This window comes from Onychostruthus taczanowskii, unplaced genomic scaffold (assembly GCF_017590055.1).
Source record: "Onychostruthus taczanowskii isolate IOZ18803 unplaced genomic scaffold, ASM1759005v1 scaffold31, whole genome shotgun sequence".
In the NCBI taxonomy this organism is placed as follows: Eukaryota; Metazoa; Chordata; class Aves; order Passeriformes; family Passeridae; genus Onychostruthus; species Onychostruthus taczanowskii.
In genome coordinates this window covers 3015868-3036197 of record NW_024500461.1, presented here as the reverse complement: position 1 = coordinate 3036197, position 20330 = coordinate 3015868, and the positions used below count along the sequence as shown (strand labels likewise).

Below are 20330 nucleotides of genomic sequence, written 5' to 3'. Positions count from 1 at the left end.
TTTGTGAGTACTGGTAGTTCTGCAGTTGCTGTGGTGAAATCTGCTTCCCAATCTTCCCTTCTTCCCCCATGCGCCCTCTGTTCCTAACTAATGGCCAGAGAGAAAAGCAAAAATGAGCAGGGGGTGCCCCGAGAGTTGTATCCTGTTCTAATCACAGCCATGCAAGTCCTTCTTTATTTCAATTAATTTACTTTGCCTTTATGAACCTGAGAGGCTGACTGTTGCTTTCAAAGAGGCTGACATTTCACTCATCTGAAGGAGCTTGGAATGTGACAGGGGAAAGGGAGGAGAAGTAAATCAAAGCAGATATCAATTCTCCAGATGTAAAGTATTTTTCTTCTCTTCTATTTTTTTTCCCCCAGAAATGTCAGAAAGTCTGCTGACATTTTAATTCCTTTATGATAGGCTGGGAGCTGAGAGCCAAGTCCTGCTGCCATTGCAGTCAAAAAGATTTTTCCCATATACTTTAAGAGTAGCAAACTAGTCTTACACTCTGGAAAGCATATAAGCAAAGTTTCAATAAAGTGTATTTAAAACTAAATGAACATTAACATCATCTTAAGATCATATGCAGACTGAAACTGACAAGCCTTGTTGGACTTTTTGTTTCAATTTGACCATAGAGTAGCAAAACCTAGTAAAATTGACTGTACTGAAAGTAAAACCTCAGTGTTGTGTTGTTTGGGGTTTTTCCTAATCTGTTAAAATTGTAGGAGTACTGTTCCTTGTTGTCTGTAAACCAAGCTTCATGACACCCTATCTGTAAACTTTAAGATTTAATTTAAATATACTAGTTGACACATAATCTGTGCACATCTTTTAAAACTCTATTAAGCACTGTGATCCTACTTTTAGAGTTATATGTGACCAAAAAAAATCTCATTATCTTTAGTAGAAATACACTCAGATCCATAAGATAAAGTAGCACCTTCTATTCTTATTGCATTAGAGGTTCATTGATATAAGTTCAACAAGCTCAACATGCATTTAGCAAAACAGCAGAGCTGGCTTAGAGCAGCAGTGCAGCACTGAGAGAACTCAGTCTACAAATTCTACCTACAACATGAATGGTCATATATTTCCTTCTTTGCGTGGTGTGCTTAGAGATTTACATCATGGGTTCAGTATAATAAATTTATTTTCCTTTATCAAGTTGTTCCTTTATGAAGTATTCATTTGTAAAGCATGAATTTTTTATACAGGACTGCTAAAAACCATGGAGTAGACACATTTGCTTAGTAGTTTTATTTTTTTTTTTCAGGTTCTATAATCATATTTCATCAACTGGTACAACAAAACGTATATAAAAAGCAAAACAAAGAGGGCTTGTTGAGCTTGATGCATGGTAAATCTATTTGGTTTATTCTTGGTTTATTGTTAAATATTATATTGCATTTCTTAAAGCAGACATCGTGTATATTGTGATTTCTAGCATTCCACACACAGCAGCTTATTGTTGTTCCCTTTAAATATGGGAAATAAAAATGGTTTTAGTTTGCTTTAAAAAAAAAAAAATTGAGAGAGGGTACTGCTATATTACATGGCCCAAGAAATATTGGCAGCATGCTCTTTGGCTTTCATCCGTAGAACTGCAATGCTAGAGGACCTCCTTTCAAACTCTGGCTTGGTTTCAAAAGCATGTCCATTGGTTGCCCCAGAAAGCAACGAGTCAGTGAAAAAATTATTGAGGGGCATGTGGCTAAATTGATTCTGGTGGTTTGAAAAGCCTGTGTAGCCAGAATCTGTCCGGGGTGAATGGGAGTAAGGTGTCATACAGGAGGACGTATCTCGTGGCAGCATGCAGGAGGTAACCACAGAACCACTGGCCGCATTCCCTGCCCACAGATTGTTCTGAATCTGGAACATATAAAATGAACACAATTAAACTTAGATAGTTCATCTTTTGTTTTCTGCAATGCTTGGTTTGCTTTACTTCACATATAATTGGTTCCCCTCTGAAACAAGCAAAAAGTATTTAACAAGTTCTCTGCAATCATGTCAAAAAATAGTGTGAAGAGATCACATTAGACAAAATATGAGATCGTTCACTTAAGAGCAAGGGCTGATGAGTCATGTTCCTTATTTTGTCATCCATTTGTCCTGTAGTTCTGTATATATTTCTAGTGTTGAACCTCAGAATGCCATCAGCCCAGCCAGTCAATAAAATTAATGGAAACACACAACTGACATCAGAGAAAAGGTGTCAAAAGAGTGTACAAGATCATAGATATTTTCTACATAACTGCTTCTCCTCATTAGAATTCCCACTGTAATGGTCGGAAAAGGATGAACAAAACAAACCAATTTGGATTTCTCCAGTGATAAAGCCCAACAAGGATTTGAAAAATATAATAATGAGAAGCTTTGCGTAATTATTTTAAAACAAATGAAACCCTAAAACATAGAAATTACTGATAATACATACAAGACCTTTTCTTAAATTTGTTTCAAAGATAGATTTGGCACAAAATTTCTTTTAATGACTTTTTATGTGAAACTATACTTCAAGGGCATTTCTGTTTCAGCTTTCAGCCTTAACAAGCTGCATTGTGCATCCCTGAAAAATGTTGCATGACAGACTAGGACACAAACTTTGTAGTTACCAGCAATGTCTGGAGCAACCACGTATTCAGTCTTTAATGTATACTTGGCAGTTGCTTAAAGCTCCATTATGAGTCTCAGGCCTTCTACCATCTATGTATAGATGCCATTTATGGATAGGTATTTTTCACTTGTTTGTTACTAGATGAACAGACAGGAAGATTTTTAAGACCTAACATAAGTCAGTTCTTGTTGTTATGTCAGACTGCATGGCCTTTCATTCCTGCTCTATTCACTTGGATTTGATCAAGCTTCACACTCAGCAATTGCCCTTCTGTTTTTCCAAACTCTCTACTCTCTTTCTATCAGTGCTACTTGCATATGATATAATTTCTGACATACTCAAACTTCCTCGGTCATTCCTCATTTGCACACACCATTATACAATATACAGCTTTGTACGTCTTCTCCACTTTTACCTATATACCTTTCCTGAATGCTGATTTTTTTAATCTACAAATAACATCAGGCAAGACTTTTTTGCCCCTATTCACACTACAGATCTTGTCAGCCAATAACTATATCTTTTCCTATTTGTTTTCCTTTGCTAAATTTGTCTTCACTCTAAAAATCTGTTGTCTGTTCAGTGTATCCTTACCCTGATGCACTGCAATTGAGCCCATGTGTCTTTGTTCTCTGTGATATGTTGGAGTAATGCAATTACTCTTTAGTTAGCACTGAAAAGAGAATTCCCACTTCAAACTTAATTCTACATTCACATTCCAAATCCACAGACAAAGGAATTTTGACTTTAAGATATAAAGGTTATCTCTCTAGCTGAGTGATTTTTTCTGTCAAAGTAGAGGTCAGAGGAAGTAATGAATTATGACAGACACACACATACGCACACACAGAATGAAAACATATTTCTAAGGCTGATGAGTTGTATTTTCTCCCATTGTCCTATCACTTTGCAACAGCACATACCAAACCACCAACAAGCTAAAGCGATAAATTATGGTTCGCTGAACTCCTCTAGCTGAGATCTAGTGCAGATAGGAAGGATGAAATAGTTTTATTTTAAAAGTTAATATTTTAAACAGTTGTATTAGCAAGGTCATCAGGAGCTGACAAACTAATCTGGGCTCCTTGGGAATTCCAGCAACAAAAAAATAATCCAGTAAATGCTCCATTTTGGTTTCCTCTGAAAGCCTGGGGAAAAATCATGGTAGCAATACATCTCCCCAAACTCTGGGTCTGTTCAGCTTGTTTACACAGATATGCATGCATGCAGTTATAGTCCCACACACACTCATGGATGTGCCTTTCCATGCACACCCACACAGCTGGGCACACCTCAGGCTTCTGCTCCTGCATATTTTAGGTGATCTGCTGGCAGCCACTGGAGGAAGTAAGGTCACTGAGGAAGGATATGGGAGATTTTTCTTTCTTGTGGGCCTCCTGATGCCTATATGAGGAAATCTAAAAAAAGTTTCCAGTAGCCTCCTCTCATAACCACTTTTCAGAAGACTCAAACATCAGCCCATGGGAGACTCTCTACAGTTTGACATGAATCCCAGCTGCCTTATTACTCCTTGATTAACCTACCTGAGCCAGTTTTGACTTATAATCAGATAAATTTCCCCAGAGAGAAACTAGTTAACCTATGCAGTGTCTAATGCATGAGCTATTTCTGAAGGAGCTCATAATCTTCAAAGCTAACTTACATGCAACAAAGTCTTATTTATCTGACTTACTGAAATTTCTTTCTAAGAAATGCTATGCCAAATGCTGCAGTCACCTAGGCAGCACAGATATAATTAGGGGAGGAATTTTCAAAGAAAAAAGCTTAAATACAAGCATGAACAAGTTTGCCTTTAATAGAATCATGATGGGAGATCTTCAAAAGGTTCAGAGGCTCAGTTAGAAAGTGCCCAATAACCTGTGTGGTCTGGAGGAATCACAAAAATACTCTTTCTTTTCATATTTTGAGTAGTTTGGTTTGCAGTAAACTAAGTTTAGTATCACCAATTTTCCTGATATTTTTATTCTAGACAAATCTCTTTCAATTTAGGTTCAGTGAGATTGCACAGGTGTAAATGAGAACAGAATTCAGCTGCAAATCCTAAAATATGCCAATATCTTTTTCAAGAAATATGTGAGCAAGCTATTAATTTCTAAAACTTTTAAAGGAGTGCACTAGGTTTCTTCCTTAGAGAAAGGAGTTCAAATTATTAAACTTAACTTCAGGAATGCCACAAGATTCTAGAGGGGCTTTACATCTCCTGTCATGAGGCAGTTATGCCTTCCAAAATAATGTTTCAGTTGTATCAATTTTCTATTCATTTTAGTTGGTTGAGTGACTTCACATTTGGTATCAAATTTTCATTTCTTTACAAGTATTTACAACATAAATATCTTGTAGTGAAATTTAGATGCAGGAGGTATTTCTGTATTAAAAATAAATGCAGTAATGTTTCACAATAAGTCAAAATGATCAGACCTTCTTCTGGTATGTTAGAAGGAAAAGCGACATTATGTACATGAATTTAAAGAAAATATTTTTCCTCTTAAAATCTTGTGTGATCCATGAACTATATAAAAGGCAATTCAGAGTCTGTGAATGAGGCCATACATACAGCACATCTCTGGTTTCTGTTAACATCACAAACAACTTGAGCTTTGCTCTTGTGGTTACCATGAAATTACCAGAGCCCTTCAATATATTTACCTACTGTATGTTTTATACACACATACACATGCACACACACCCTTCCTGATAGAAAATGAAATAGGATTTCATAGCTGTGACAAGAACATAACTGGAGAGTTATGGTTGTTAACATGGTTATGATATAATTTCCTAGGCACGTGACCTTCTGTTAGACACTGCAGAGGAAAATGAGCTGAGGTAATTGGTCATCCTGCCTCATGTCACCACTTTTTTTCTATTAACTTTCAAGCTCCCTGAACTTCAGCCTTTTAATGCAGCCTTTGGAGAAATCATATAAACCCAAATATCAACTTTTTCCAGGAGTTTTGCTATCACTTCCCTAGCTTTGTTTTCCCATCACCAAACTCTTTACTCATGTTGTTTCAGCCACCTGCCTATCCAGACTAGAGAATATCTGTTTGAGTGCACATGTTTTAGTGCTTCACATGGGAAACAAAATTCTAATCTCTTTTAAGATCTCTAGATATCAAGAGATGTTATTATTATATTACATAATAAATGTTACATGTGCTGAATGTTATTATAATTACTCTAGTCATTAGAAACTACACATTTCCTCTGTGGAAAACAAGAGCGGCACTAAATGAAGAGTTAAGAATTTATGTAATTATAGAAAACATGTGAATGTCAGACTGATTTGCTAAATTTTTGTCACTCCTCTCCTTCCACTGCCAGAAAATATCATGTCTGTGCTAGCACAGGGGGCTACTTTCAGAAGATTAAATGCTAATACTGCTCAAAATTACTAGTTCACAGCTTGTATCTGTTGGTCATTCCTAGTCCATCACCACAATTAATTTGGTTTGTAAATTTCCACTTTTTTTTTTTTTCTGGGTGCCTCTTTATAACATCTGTAATACAGGTAGAAATTTGCCTGGACTTCCTAAGCTTGTAGATTCTCAGAATAATTTAAACTGAAAAAAGCCTCTGGGATTATTTTTCTAAACCCTTGCTTGCAGCTACTCTTGAATTTAGATAAGGTTACTCAAACCCCATCCAGCCATGTTTTGAGTCGCTCCAGCTGCAGGGGTTCATTAATTTCCATGGGCAGTTTGTCCCAATGCTTCACCACTCTCATTGAATTTTTACACTAATATCTAGACAGAGTACTTCTCAGTGTTTAATTTGTGATCATTTTGTAGGAGCTGTTGGACAAGTGCACATGTGAAGATCACCTGCACTGTATTGGGCTCATGTATGAGAGAGATGCAGTGCACAATTTTCAGATATAAATAAAATGCTAATTAGCACATGACAGTGAGAGGCTTAACAATACATATTTAAAATATGTGATAGACCCCTTCAGCCCACATTTGGTTTACACACGGTGAACAAAATAAAAATCTCACAATTAGATTCCGCATTTAGACAAATTTGCTAAGCTTCAAAATAATGTAGGATTTGAAAAGTCATCAAGCTTTCATTCCTGTATGGGATGTTTACAAAACAAAATTCTCCCTACTGCAATCTCGAGGCCACTTACAATATGGATTAATTATATTTCAACTCAGTGATACAGTTAAATACAATATTTCATGTCTTGAAAAATACTAATAAAAATTTTGTGTATCTTAGGGGGAAAAAAAGAATTTGCCGTATAATTAAGCCCCAGTAAAGTCACTCACACTTAAAGAAATACATGTGTCACAAAAAAAAAAAAACTCCACAGAGCAACAAACTGAATGTGGAGACTATGAGAAGGACCACATAGAGTGGTGGTTTATGACCAAGAAAAAATAAAAGTGCAGTGCATAAGCTACTTTGTGTGGAGCAGACACCACCCAGAAGGATTAGAAGTGTCACTCCACCCTTGTTGGAAGATCAGGCACAGCAAGGCAAGTGAGCACACATGCAGCGAGACACACACCATGCAGGTGGTGGCTCAGCCCGAGCTCCACGCTGTCACAGCTAGACAGCATGAGTGTGTGATAAAACTTCTTTGAAGCCAGCTCAGAGATGTCTGCCACATCTACTCATGCTCAAGCAGTGCACCCCTAGCCCTAATGAACTATTGTGATTAACTGTCATTTATGTGTCTACTACAGTTAAAAGAAATTTTAAGTCATATAACATGTGGTGTCTAATACATTCCATATGAACATTTAATTGGAGCATGTAACTTTGATTATTGCTAATGAGGATTAGCCATATGTACCAAGGCTAGAGCAAACAATAATGATGATCCAAGGACTTAGTACTTAACATATGTATACTGATACCACTTCTACACTCTTTGACTGCCAACACATCATGTGATGCCATGCTGTTTAACATATTAATTTGATTTATCTTTCTGGTGGATGGAATGCAAATTTCAGCCTCTTCCTTCTATTTATTATATTTCAACATTTTCCTTTGTTTCTACACCTTCTATATCATTCTTGTTCCCATACTTTTGAAAAGCTTTTGTTGTCTTAGGATTCCCACCTGCACTAGATTGGATTTTTTCAACTGAAACAAAAAAATTAAATTCTATCCTATCCAAGTCTTGCCTGTATTTTCAAGAAAATTTAAAGAAAAACCCAAACATTTTGCATGTGATATTAAGAGGGAGAGTGGTGTGATAAAATTAATCCTTTTGAAAGAACTTTGAAGAAAAAATTACAACAAATGATTCAAAGGACAAGTAAGGAGGAATGACACAAAGAAAAAGTCTAAGTGGGAGAAAAATATTGACCTTTTTTATCTGCTTTTCAATGATACAATTTAATGTTTATTTACATACTGATGCACTTATTTATAAAGACAACATCATTATCAATTTGATTCACACAGGAAAGGCAGGGAGTCTGTGTGATAATAGTATAGGCTCTTGTATGTGTAAATAAAGGGGGTTAAAATGAAATTTTGTCTTATTTCTCATAGGTAATCATTGAATCTGATGAGATCAAGTACCTTTGTAACAAGAGCCTTCCCACTAACATAGGGTGGCAGAGGGAGTCAAATAAAGACCAATAAGGCAAGAGAAGAATAAAGCTAAAGAGGCTTTTCTATTGTTCCTCTTCCAACGTATCTATACATCTGTGTAGATAACTACAGATGACTGCAGCTGAACCAGGTATCAGAATAAAAAAATGCTGGTGGATCATCTTACCTATTTTACACTTTATGTTTGAGGAATAAAAATTTTAATTGATCCAATTTTTGACAGCTGTAAAGGGAATCCGTGTCTGGCATAAAGTCCCTTTGGTTAAGTTTCCTAAACACAAACGTCTAATACTTATCTGACCATGGCTGCCTAAAATGAAGGATGGATCCTTTTTTAAATCCTGTTCATCAACACTTCAACAGTGTCTCAGATATTCTGAGACCATATTTAATAAGACTCTACACTGTATTTAAGTAACCAGATTAAGTATGGCTTGTATACTAACATTCACTCTGGTGACATGAAGTAAACTTCCCCATGAAGGGAATCTTCATTCACTTCCCCACTGATGTTAAGGTGTTCCATCTTCACTTTCATATCACCAGTGGCATATTGCTAGTTAAGCTAAAAATGTCTAGCATATGTGTTTTCCTGAGTGTGCTTAAGATTACTTAGACCACAATGAGTTGTATCTGCAAGAAAACATTGAAGTTCAAACATTGAAAGTAATGAAACTGAAAACTTTTACTAAAATTAATGAAAATCACTGTCCATAAAATTTTCCTAGAAAAGTCTGATTTTCAGCATAATGTTGTTAGAGCTTTGAAAAAAAAAATCTGAATAACAGATGATTTTTCTAGAATATTGTACAAACTGCCCTTCTCTGTAACCCAGGTTTTGGTTGTATCATTAATGCAAGATATATGCATGCAGAATTTGGCCAGTTTAGGAGATATTCAATTTCTTGGCAGGTTTAATTCAGGAGATATTCAATTTTTCAGATAGGTGACTAAAAAAACCCAAACAAACAAACAAACAAATAAATCTAAAGTCAATATATTGTAAAAATAATTAAAATTAGACTGAAAGACCAAAGCAAAGAATTATGATCTACCAAAAAAAAAAAAATCTAAATTGTTATTATTGTGAAGATAAGGATGTGGAAATTAATAGCAAAATTAGACTGGATTATAGAGACGGGTGTCGGACCAGATCACCTTCAGAAATCACTTCCAACCTCAATTTTTCTCTGATTCAGAACAACCTTCTCTCTAAAATGAGTTGAAAGATTCATTTTCTCACAGGAGAAATCTTTCAGGTTTATGAAGTCACACAATGCACAGCAGCATTATGTTCTTTATTTGTATTTGATGAAGATAATTGGTGAAGAGACTAAGCAGAAGTCTCCACAACACCCTCTGTTGACTACAAGAGACCGATGCTTCTGCTGGAACACAACCGAAATGTGTTTTCTCAACATATCCATGGCTGGACTCAAAACAGAAAATCTGCAGGCTGCAAATCCTTAAATGCACACCAGAAATTCATATTTGTTCCTGCTCTTTCTGCCATAAAGCTGTAAACTTCTCAGCTTGATTTCATCCTTTTTCAATATTCAAACTATATTTTCTTCCAGCAACAGGGAGTCTGTTTTTCTCCGTGTTGTTTCTTAAATAGACTCTAGCGATCTGTGTTCCATAATCCACAAGAAAAAAAATTACTTATTTAAAAGTACATTTAAAAATTATTTATTTAAAAGTATGGCAAAACTTGTCTAATATTTGCCTATTTCATTGTCACAAGTGCCTGTGATGGTGGTGATATGAGAATAAAAGTAAAGGAAAAAAACTACATTTGTTTTCCTCTCTTACATTAACTACAATGAAATAAAGGAATTGTTGGGGAAATCAATTTATAACATTAAAATGAAATCATTTTAAATACCTTTTCTGCCTGAGTTGTGGGATAAATTGATGAATTTATAGCAAGTCAGGAGCTGTATATTTATTTTCCATAAGTGAAGCACTTAATAATGGAGATTTAGTAGTCATTATGTTTTTAAAACAGATTTTCGTTGTCTCAGTCATTCTCACTGGAAATGTTAAATGCATGATAGAGATGTGGTTTTACTGAAGGATGGGATTTCAGAATGTGAAAACTATGAATTACCACCAGGTTAGCAAGAATATTAATTTTTATTAAATGTTCTGTGATAATAGCCTGCATACATACTCATATACAGAAAAATAGCCAAATTTTCCTCTGAGGAGAGGGCTACCTTGTTTTTAATATGTAACCAAGCTATGTGTACAAGGCCTCAGCTGAAACAGCCAAAGTGCACTCACACCTTCATTCAGCTCCTTGCTCCCGTTATTGAAGTACAGAACAGCACAGGGCAGCATTCTCGTGTAGGTGACCAGACCTAATTACACATTTGTGCCTCTCTGTTTACCTGCAGTCTGTTAGTCTGTGCTTGCAGGTGAGAACATGGCATTTGTGCTTTTGAATGAGTACACATTTTGTATTTCTACACACTAAGGATGCTTGATCTAAGATGATAGTACCAGCATTTGCATTTCAATCTTCTGGTTTTAAGAATCTATTAATTCGTGATGGAAATATTTGTCAGGCTGAAGCACAGTTGTGTCATCTGTCTAGCAGATATTTTTTGACAAAAATATAAACAGAAATGCAGAGAATTAATCTTTTTAACAATCTGAAAGTACAGAATAGATATTTTATTGGGTTAGAATTTTATAGTTCATATTACCATATAGTTAAAAATGTGGGATTATTGAAAAACATTAATTTTAGGGCAATCATTTTAAGTGCTTACCAATGACATATTATTCCATTATCTTATACTAATGGAATTTGGTCATTTAGGAAAATGTGTAGATGGTATCCTACTAAAAATACAAGATAAACTAGCAGACACAAATTTCTTGTAGAAATCCCAAAGCTTCAGCACTGTTCCTTGTATCACTTGCTGATGCTGTAGGTAAGTCAGAAAGACCTTGAAAGGAAAGTTGACCACCTTGAATGATATCTGTGAGTGAATGCAAATCTATGTCTTTGTGAATCTACCTGGGGGTCCCTAAGATTGTGTCCACCTACCTAAACACAGACCCATGCAGTGGTTGCTAATGCAATTTGGGTTATTGCCCTGCTACATTTTAAAATAAAACCAGACGACTTACAAGTGCCACCACAGCTGAAATGGTTGTGTTCATGTTCTGAGCTGCTGGAGCACAGGGCAGCTCTGGCCCAGGCACCAAACCTAGTAATATGCAACCTCTTCAGAGGTAAAGCACATTAAACTGAGTAGGTGACATATGAGCCAAAGACCCCTGGATCATAGCTAATCACATTCATAGAACCATAGAATCATTAAGGTTTGAAAAGGCCTCCAAGATCAGCAGGTCCAACATTTGACCAAACACTGCCATGCCAACTAAATAATAGCCCTAATTGCCAGTCAATTCTTGAACTCTTCGAGGGATGGTGACTTCAGCACTCAACCACCATTTCAGAGAAAAAATTCTTCCTGATGTCTGATCTGAACCTCCCCAGCTCAGCTTGAGGTCATGTCCTCTTAACCTCTCACTTGTTCCCTAGGAGAAGAGACCAAGGCCCGTCTTGCTACAATCTCATTTCATGCAGTTGAGAGTGATTTCATGCAGTAGAGAGTGATAAGGTCTCCCCTGCAACTCCTTTTCTCCAGGCAAAAAAGCCCAGCTCCCTCAGCTGCTCCTCACAGGACTTGTGCTCCAGACCCCTCCCCAGTTCCATTGCTCTTCTCTGAACATTCTCCAGCCCCTCAATGTCATTCTCACAGTGAGAGGCCCAGAACGGGACACAGAATTTGAGGTGCAGCCTCACCAGTGCCAAGCACAGGGACACAATCCCTGCCCTGCTCCTGCTGGCCACACTATTGCTGATCCAGGCCAGGATGCCACTGGGCTTCTTGGCCACCTGGGCACACGCTGGCTCATGTTCAGCTGCTGTCAACCAGCACCCACAGCCTTTTCTCTGTTGAGTCAATTTCCTGCCATTCTTCCCCGACCCTGAGGAACTCTTCATTCAGCCAATTTAGAGGATGACCAAAGCAAGCTCACATAGAATATGAGTATTTTCTAAAGGCTGGCAGAGACCCCGCTACTTAATGAAGCTGAAGAGCGCCAAAACACCAGTAGTGGAAGGGAACCATAAAAGATTTCTTGCTTTGCATGGTGCTTTTTTTTTTTTTTTATTAATTATGTGGTAAAAGCAAAGTGAAGCCAGAGACATGAATAAAAAATGGCTCCAAAATAAAAATATTCAATGTGCTAAAACAAGCAAGAAGACAAACAAAAGCAGAGTGAGGCAAAGCAGTAAGACGAAGGACTGGAGAAGAGAGACAGAAGATTACAACCTTATTATGCAGTATGTCTTACTATTTACTAGCAGGAAACTGAAAAAGGAAAAAAAAATAAAACAAATTAAACCAGCTGCAATGGTCTGAGAGAGCTGTCCTGTCCCTCTGCCTCTCTCCCCCAGTGATATACATTCAGTTCTGATTCTGCATGGCTATATTACGATTTCATGCTAGTAGGAGACTTGTTCTATTTAATGGTCAGTTGAGGTCCATAAGGAAATGGTGCATGTTTAAAACATCAAAAAGAAGCTGTCTAGAGATCAGGTAGTTTATACTTCATCTTAGCAAAGCATACAAAACCAGAGTTGTTAGGAAGGCTGCCAAATGTAGAACCAAGTACTGCTAGGTCTTTACCATACCTGAGGGTAGCTGTCAGTCCTTGGCAGAACAGATATATCATAGGTGGCAGCAAAGTGGCTCTTGGCTTGCTGGATCTGACCATAGCGTTCTCTTTTTCGCCATTTTGCTCTTCGATTCTGGAACCAAACCTATAGTATACAAGGAAAGAGTCATCGAGGTAAACAAAATTATATACTGTGCAAAGGATGTTAGGAAAATAAGAGATTTTGGAGAGTGGCTTTGAAAACTTCTGTTTATCTACTAAAGAGAAGTTCTCCACCTGAAAATTAATTTTTCACTGTTTCAATCTTGTAGATGTCACACCTGCTTAACTTATTGCTGGCTATTTTAAACATACATACTGTTTCATTTATATTATCTCAAAACAAACAAACAAACAAACAAAAAAGACAACCTGAGAAAGATCAATCTGTAGCAAGTAAAGAAACATTCTCTTAAATTCCCATGCCCACTGACTTGCTATAACTGTCCATAATCTGCCTCCTAGAGGTGTCCATAATCTTTATCAAGTGTAGTAATAAAAAGGCAGGAAAAATTGGCACAAGGACAGTAGTCTGCACAGCCAGAAAGGTTCCTATAAGGAAGGCTAAAAGACCAGGAAAATAATAAAAAGTTACCACGTCACAGACAGTTTTCAAGGTATTGTGAATTTTTTTTCACTTTGGTGTAAGGTTATATCTGTTTCTCATAATGGAAGACAAAAGAATTGCACTTTCAACTATGGAATAATATAGATTTTATGCTTAAATGTGTTTGTAGTCCTTGGTCTGTTCTGTAACATTTTGAGTGTCAAGTACTGTACCAAAAACCCATTATATGACAATTTCTTTCTGTTACTGATAACTTTCCTTGTCCCATGGTCTTAATAATTTTTTCTTGTCTTTCAGACAGTTTAGTTTGGACTGGTTAGGAATTATGCTGATGAATAAAGGGGATTGCTAAAAAAAGTAACACTGTACAAGAGTAATATTCAACTAGTCGTTGTTCTGGTGTAAGCAAGCTCACTGAGATTTTTTTAAGAAATTTTAACTGAGCCATTATTTTTTTTAAAGGAAACAATGGCATTGGTTAGCCATCCTGCTAAATTGATCATTAATTCATTTCAATATACGCATACATGAATGGTGATTTTTTTATAGATACTTCCTGTATTTTGAGGGATATTTTCTGATTCCATATTGTGGGATATTTAAAATAACACTGTTTGGTTTATAACTCCATTCTTGCATTGATCTTTGGAGAACTCCAGTGTCTTTTGATACTGCTTAAGTAACCAGGGCATAATTTTGCTTGTTTTGATTTCCAAGGACTTGTGGCAAATGTGCCATCTTTTAAAAGATTCAGCAATCAAAGCAAGGCTCATGGATATAACTCCTGAATATATATTGTTAGGAACCTTGGTGGTAAATTTGTGTTATTTATGATGCCTGAGGTTCAGCAAAAAGAAAACGAAAGGCAAAAAAAAAATCTCCTGTCTCCACAAGAGGCATCAAGGACGTGATACGGAAATTTAGTCATGAAGTTCTTTCCTTGAAAAAAGACCTTGACAATCTTCTTAAAATGGGTACCAATTACTGGACTGACATGCAGCAGGAAAGAGAACAACTTAGATAAATTAGGTTCAGGTTGGCTCTCTCTGCATGGGTGCAGGACAAATACTAAATTGGATGTTGATGAAATGGTGGTGAAGGGAACTGTGGGTAAGGTATCCAGCTGATCACTCTGCTACACTAAATCAATTTGCTTGAATTCATAGAAGTAAATGAGAAAAGGCACTTTTTTTTTTTTCTTTGACAATCCCCCAAAATGTTTCTGTTTACACCACTTTACTAGAAACTTACTCTTGGCAGAGATAAAGTAACCATTTGCCTCCACAAAGCAATGTAGAAATCTGCTGCTTGTTATCCTTGAATTGCCAGATGCTTGCCTTTAATGACGTAAGGCCTTGCAAATTGCTTAATCTTGTGATGGAATCTCTTGCTACTCTGGATAGAAATGATCAACATGTCCTTCCATATTTAGCATATGAGAATGCAAAGATCAGCTATCTTTTAAGAAAGGTAAGAACATGTTTAAATAAAAGAGAAATAAATACCCTGTGGAAGTCTAATACAGACATATATTTTTCATTTACTGTCTTCTTTTTAATGGTCTTATCATGTGAAGCCTCTAAATCTTAGAAAAAAAATGTGATAAAAAGTCAGATGACATGCTTTAGTTCAATTTTTCCCTTCCTATTCTAGCTATAAATTTGTTCTTGAAGTAGTTCTCTGTGCTCCAGTATTCTACATTTGTCAGAACAGCGTTTTAACATTATGCTACCTTCCTTTTTTTTAAGTCAAGACTAAATCACAATGCGTGGAAGTTATACTTGGAAAGCTGTACCAAATTCCAGAGAGGAATTGCACAGAGCCTAAAGAGTTAAAAGTCACTGAACCAAATTCCATCATCTTTGCTGATATCTCATCGATGTAACTGAACACAAAATTTTGGACTCTATTTTCTGATGACAATGGCAAACGTGATGCCTGCTTGAATAGACATGAAAAGAACATTCTTTATAAAATTAATTAGCTGATTTTTTCTGAAAGTGTTTCTGATTTAATTTCAGTTTGCATGCATGTGCACTGATGTCTATTTCTCTCCATGCATGTGTGAGTACGTGTTTAATTACAAGTTGTGAAGTTGTTATCATATTCAAGTCACTAAATTTAAAAAATTAATCCCAGTCTGTAAGAATCAACAGAAATGTTATTCTCAAAATTGAAATAATTATTATTGCCAGAACAGGAAAGATATCTAAAATGAAGATAATCTTGCAAAATGTGGCTCACACCCTGTTCTAACAGAAGACCTCTAAACAAGGGAAAGGCTGCATTTCCTGGATATTTAGCTTCTTTTCTCACCATTGCACATTAAAAGCCATAAATATCATTGAGACTACTATATGAGCACATACTGAATCAATCACATTTGTACGCAGTTACAATATTCAAATAATGTACTAAGTGGTCACCAGTATGTTTGGTTCCAAAAACTAGAATAACATTATTAATAAGTTACGAAAGTTTAAAAGCCAGAAATTGTACATTCTAATTTTGTGATTTCTAAGATCATTCGATACAGAAAAGATTAATAGATTATGTCCTTGTTTTATACAGGCACAAAAGATACACACACACGTATCTATGCAAATATAGCTATATAGGTATATAGATACTTATACATATTTATGTATGCGCAGATTCACTGCACAGTCTTTGGATAGAAACAAGGAATTTTGTTACTTTTCAGACTGCAATTTTCATGCCATGACACACACAGAATTCTCTGCATCTGGGTTCTGCATTGTCATCAGTCTGAGCTACATGCAACAAGCCTTTAGTGGGATCTTTACATGTAACAATTTATGTTTTCACTGCCAGGAATACTACAAGAGATCAAGACAGCTTTATTATTGATGTTGTTTTCTCATGCTTTAAACAAGTGTTCAGAACTGCAACACAAGCTATTAAAAAAAAAGAAAAAAAAGTCATTTTAGCACTACGGCATAGCAGCTCATGTCCATAAAGAAATGAAGCAAAACGAGCAGTTTACTTTATCTTTATGGACTTTTGTACAACCCCCGAGAGTGTAATTTACTCATTCCTACAATGCACAATTTGTCATAGAAGGCTAAAATCTGGTTCCTACCTGGACTCTGGCCTCAGTGAGCTCTGTTCTCAGAGCTAGCTGTTCTCTTACATAGACATCGGGGTAGTGAGTTTTTTGGAATACTTTCTCCAGTTCCTCCAGCTGCAAACTGGTGAAAGTTGTTCTGTGTCTCCTCTTCTTGCTGCTGGAGACATTGCTGTCACACTTATCACCAAGTTCATCCAGGTCCCCCTTCTCCTGCAGCCCTTTCACTGGAGACATCCTGAGATTGTTGCAATTGTCCATGGGCCTGCTCAGCTCTGTGTGAAGAGGCTGTCCTTCCACTTTAGTAATCCCGTAGTTCACTGTGTACAAGGTGGGTTAACAGCTGGTTAATAAATGATCAAGGGGGAAGAAGAGGTGTTTAGATTCAGGAGTTCATATAAAACAGTTTCACAAGGAACCGGATTCCATCGTGGCAGTGATGAGATCATTGAAGAGGAATTTGTAATATTAACTACAGACAGAATAAAAGTGCAAAATCACATTGAATTTTAACCGAGAATGATATCTGAAAATATCATCTGAAAACCTACAGAGTAAGGAGACTGTGCAAGAGACTTGGATATTTTCACTCTACTACTACTGCTGCTAAAGTAGTTAACAATGCATGAAATCAGCCTCAGCTAGAGTTGTACAGATAAGGAATCTTAGCCCAAAACAGATTTTCACAGAAAAGGCACAAAGCTGTTGACAAATGTGCCTTTAAACTTGGAAGCAAATGTGAAAACCCTCTATTTCTATGAAAATACAAAGTAACAGTGAAGTGAACTTAATAGTTGTAAACTGACAAATCAAGAAGCAAATGAAACAAAAAAATTAAATTCTCTTTTTAAATTCAATAAATTCCATATACCTTCTTTTGCATTTGTGAAGTAGAATTGTTTCCAATGAGGTTTGTTATGGTTACAAAATACAGGGCATTTCTGCAAAATGTTAACTCATTAAAAGAGATAGTTTCCTGTACTTTGTAAAAGGATTGCAGGAACTTAAGGTAAAACTTGGGCGGTAGAGATAAAAAATATTCCACAGTAGCTTCTTAATAAGAAATTAAAACATTTCCTACTTTTCAATATTTTTGTTTATCATCACACATCACTGGAAAAATAAAGAGGTAAGTTAAAGAATTCCAAAACACTTAATTTTCTAAGAAAAGGTGGAAACAAATATTCAAACTCTACAGAAATTAAAACTTACAACCATGCTGTGTAACAGAATAAGCTTGCTTTGAGATTGTCTCACATTCTCAGTAATTTCTTTTCTTTCAATTCAAGCTGATTGCAATGAAACACAATTTTTAGATACTTACCATCAACACATACATAGATAGGAAATGCCCCAAAGCCCTCGAGGCACACAATAAATTAGCTAATTAAGAGAAACTTCAATGTATAAATCAATTTCCTATAGGTTTTTGGTTTTTTAATTACACTTGAAGAAATTTATCAATTTCTTACCATTTTTTTCGTACAAATAGAAGAACTTTCTCAAAAAAAATATACATATACTTCAATGATTTTATGAAGTCAAAAAGCGTATCATATTGTTAGTCTTACTGCAGCTGATCTTAACCACGTTCTTCAATTTTTCTAGGAAATAGTTTTTAAATTTTTTTCTGTAGCGGTTTTCATCATGTTGGAATCATGAGGAAGATTTTAAAAAGAAAATCTGTTTTAAAATATGTTTTAAAAATAAAATCTTCCTCATTCTCCTTGCTTATAAGCTAGAAAATGTTATTACTTGATAAAATGTTTAACACTGTTCTTTGGATGACCGACGGGGTTTTCGGAAAAATCACCTTCACGCATCAGCGGGTAACACTGCAGAGAACCCGGCTACCGTCGCAGGACGATATTTGAAGGAAGCAGAGATGACCAAGAGGCCTTCCGTCCCCTGCCTGGATCGGCACCGGAGAGCCGGCCGTGTCCGGGCTCCGTGCCACACCGACACTCCGGCCGGCGATGCTCTTTCCCGGGAGTTTGCTGCGTGAAACTGCACGGCTCGCAGCGGGGCGGGAGTGCCCGGGGAGCGGCCGGAGGGCGACCGGAGGCCGGTCAGGGGGTGCCGGGGGTGCCGGGATGGCCAGGGTGTGCCGGAAGGTACGGGGGGCTGCCGTGTCCTGCAGCACCCTCCGGGAGCCGCCGGCCCGTCGGTGCCCCGGGCGGGCTGCCCCGGCGGCGGGCGGGCTGTGCCGGCGTGCCCGGAGCTGTGTTCTCGGCCAGCCGGGGACTCGGGCCGGGGCTGGTGGGGAAGGCAGTAGCTGAAGAGCTGCACTGAAAGGAAAAGTGCTCTTCAAAGTAGTGGTTTGCCTTCTCCCGGATTCTTTTTTTTTTCTTTAATAGTAGCGGGAGTAGTATTATAACAATAGTATTGTTACTGTTATTGTTATTTTACTACGACCTGACAGCCCCTCTCATGCCCACTTCCGAAGGCTGCACAGCTGCCTTTGGTCTCCCTGGGCGGGAGAATCCCTGCCCTCCCCCGTACATCTGCGGGAGGGGGAAGAACCCTGGGATGACCACTCACCGTTGCTGTCCTGGCAGGGTGATGTCCTCTCCAGCCTCACATGATGCTCAGCTCTTTGCAGAGGGTTGAAGGCCTGTACGCATTTGCTGCCTGACGTTTTGCTATAAAAGGACTCATTGTCCAAAGTTTCCATAACGTGCTCCAAACTGCCTCCTGCTCCCATATAAAAGTCACTGTTCTTGCTCGGCTGGCTCTTCAGGGCAAACTTCTCGCTCAGAAAATCCATAATCATCTAAGGCTGCTTGAGAGCCTCTTCCCTAGACAGAGGCTGGACTGTGAGCAAGGGAGGGAGAGTGAGTGGATGGGAGGAAAGGAAGGAGGGAGGGAGGGAGGGAGGAAGAGGCGTTCAGCGCTTAGAGAGCTGTTTTTCCTCTGAGCCTTTGATTTGTCTTGTCTTGAAAGGGGAACCCGAAGTTGCTCTTATATCTTGAAGCTCAGCAGGACTTCTTGTGCAACCTCCCATTTCTAATGAATATGAAAATAAGCAAGCAGTCTAACTCCACCCCAGGTCCCCCAAGACCTAATCCCAACACAGGAGGGAGTTCCAGGCCCATTTTCCACAGACAGATCTGTTTCAGACAGACACACACAAGCATTTGGGGAGGGTGAGGGGAGAAAGGGAGGGAGGGAGGGAGGAAGGGGAGGGAGGACAAATAAAAAGGACATTTCCCTTGTGCGACCTATTCTCATTTCTCCAGGGATCCTGGAAAGAGTAATCCCTCTCTTCCCTCCCTCTCCCCCCAGCTCCCTGAGAGGCTTAGAGCGAGGTAATTTAAGGGACACATACCCTTAAGTAAAGGATCTTCTTTAATCGATTTGACTGATACGTCGGTAGCCACAGTCCTGCTCTCTGAAGCTGTAAAATTAAGAACCGGTGTTAGTTCTTTATTAAACAGCTCAGAAGTTTTGTCCTAGAGTTAAACAGAGAAAGAAATGTTGCAGGCAGTTGTTTGTGTAGAGGGAATGTAAACCAGCGAAACTTAAAACTAGAACTCTCTCACATCAGAAAACTGGCCTAAAAAGAATTTGTCTGCTATGAAACTGATCTCAACCAGTCTGTCTCTGTGTGTGTGTTTGGGGTTGGGGGTGTGTATGCGTCTGTGCAAAGTGGTTAAAACGGACCTTTATTTTAAATCTCCTAAAATATTATCATTAAAGAACAATACTGTTACTAAATGAAAGTATTTATT

At 37.6% G+C, this 20330-nt stretch overlaps 1 protein-coding gene across 1 annotated transcript; it reads right to left on the bottom strand.

The window, feature by feature from the left end:
* Positions 1–1230: 1230 nt before the first annotated feature.
* ALX1 (ALX homeobox 1) lies at positions 1231–19403 on the bottom strand. Its single transcript, XM_041409859.1, has 4 exons — positions 19141–19403; positions 16615–16919; positions 12921–13049; positions 1231–1857 (listed from the first exon to the last, which is right to left on the bottom strand). The coding sequence occupies exons 1-4, from the start codon at positions 19370–19372 to the stop codon at positions 1537–1539; spliced, it is 987 nt and encodes a 328-aa protein (XP_041265793.1). The 5' UTR covers positions 19373–19403; the 3' UTR covers positions 1231–1536.
* Between the last annotated feature and the right edge of the window lie 927 nt (positions 19404–20330).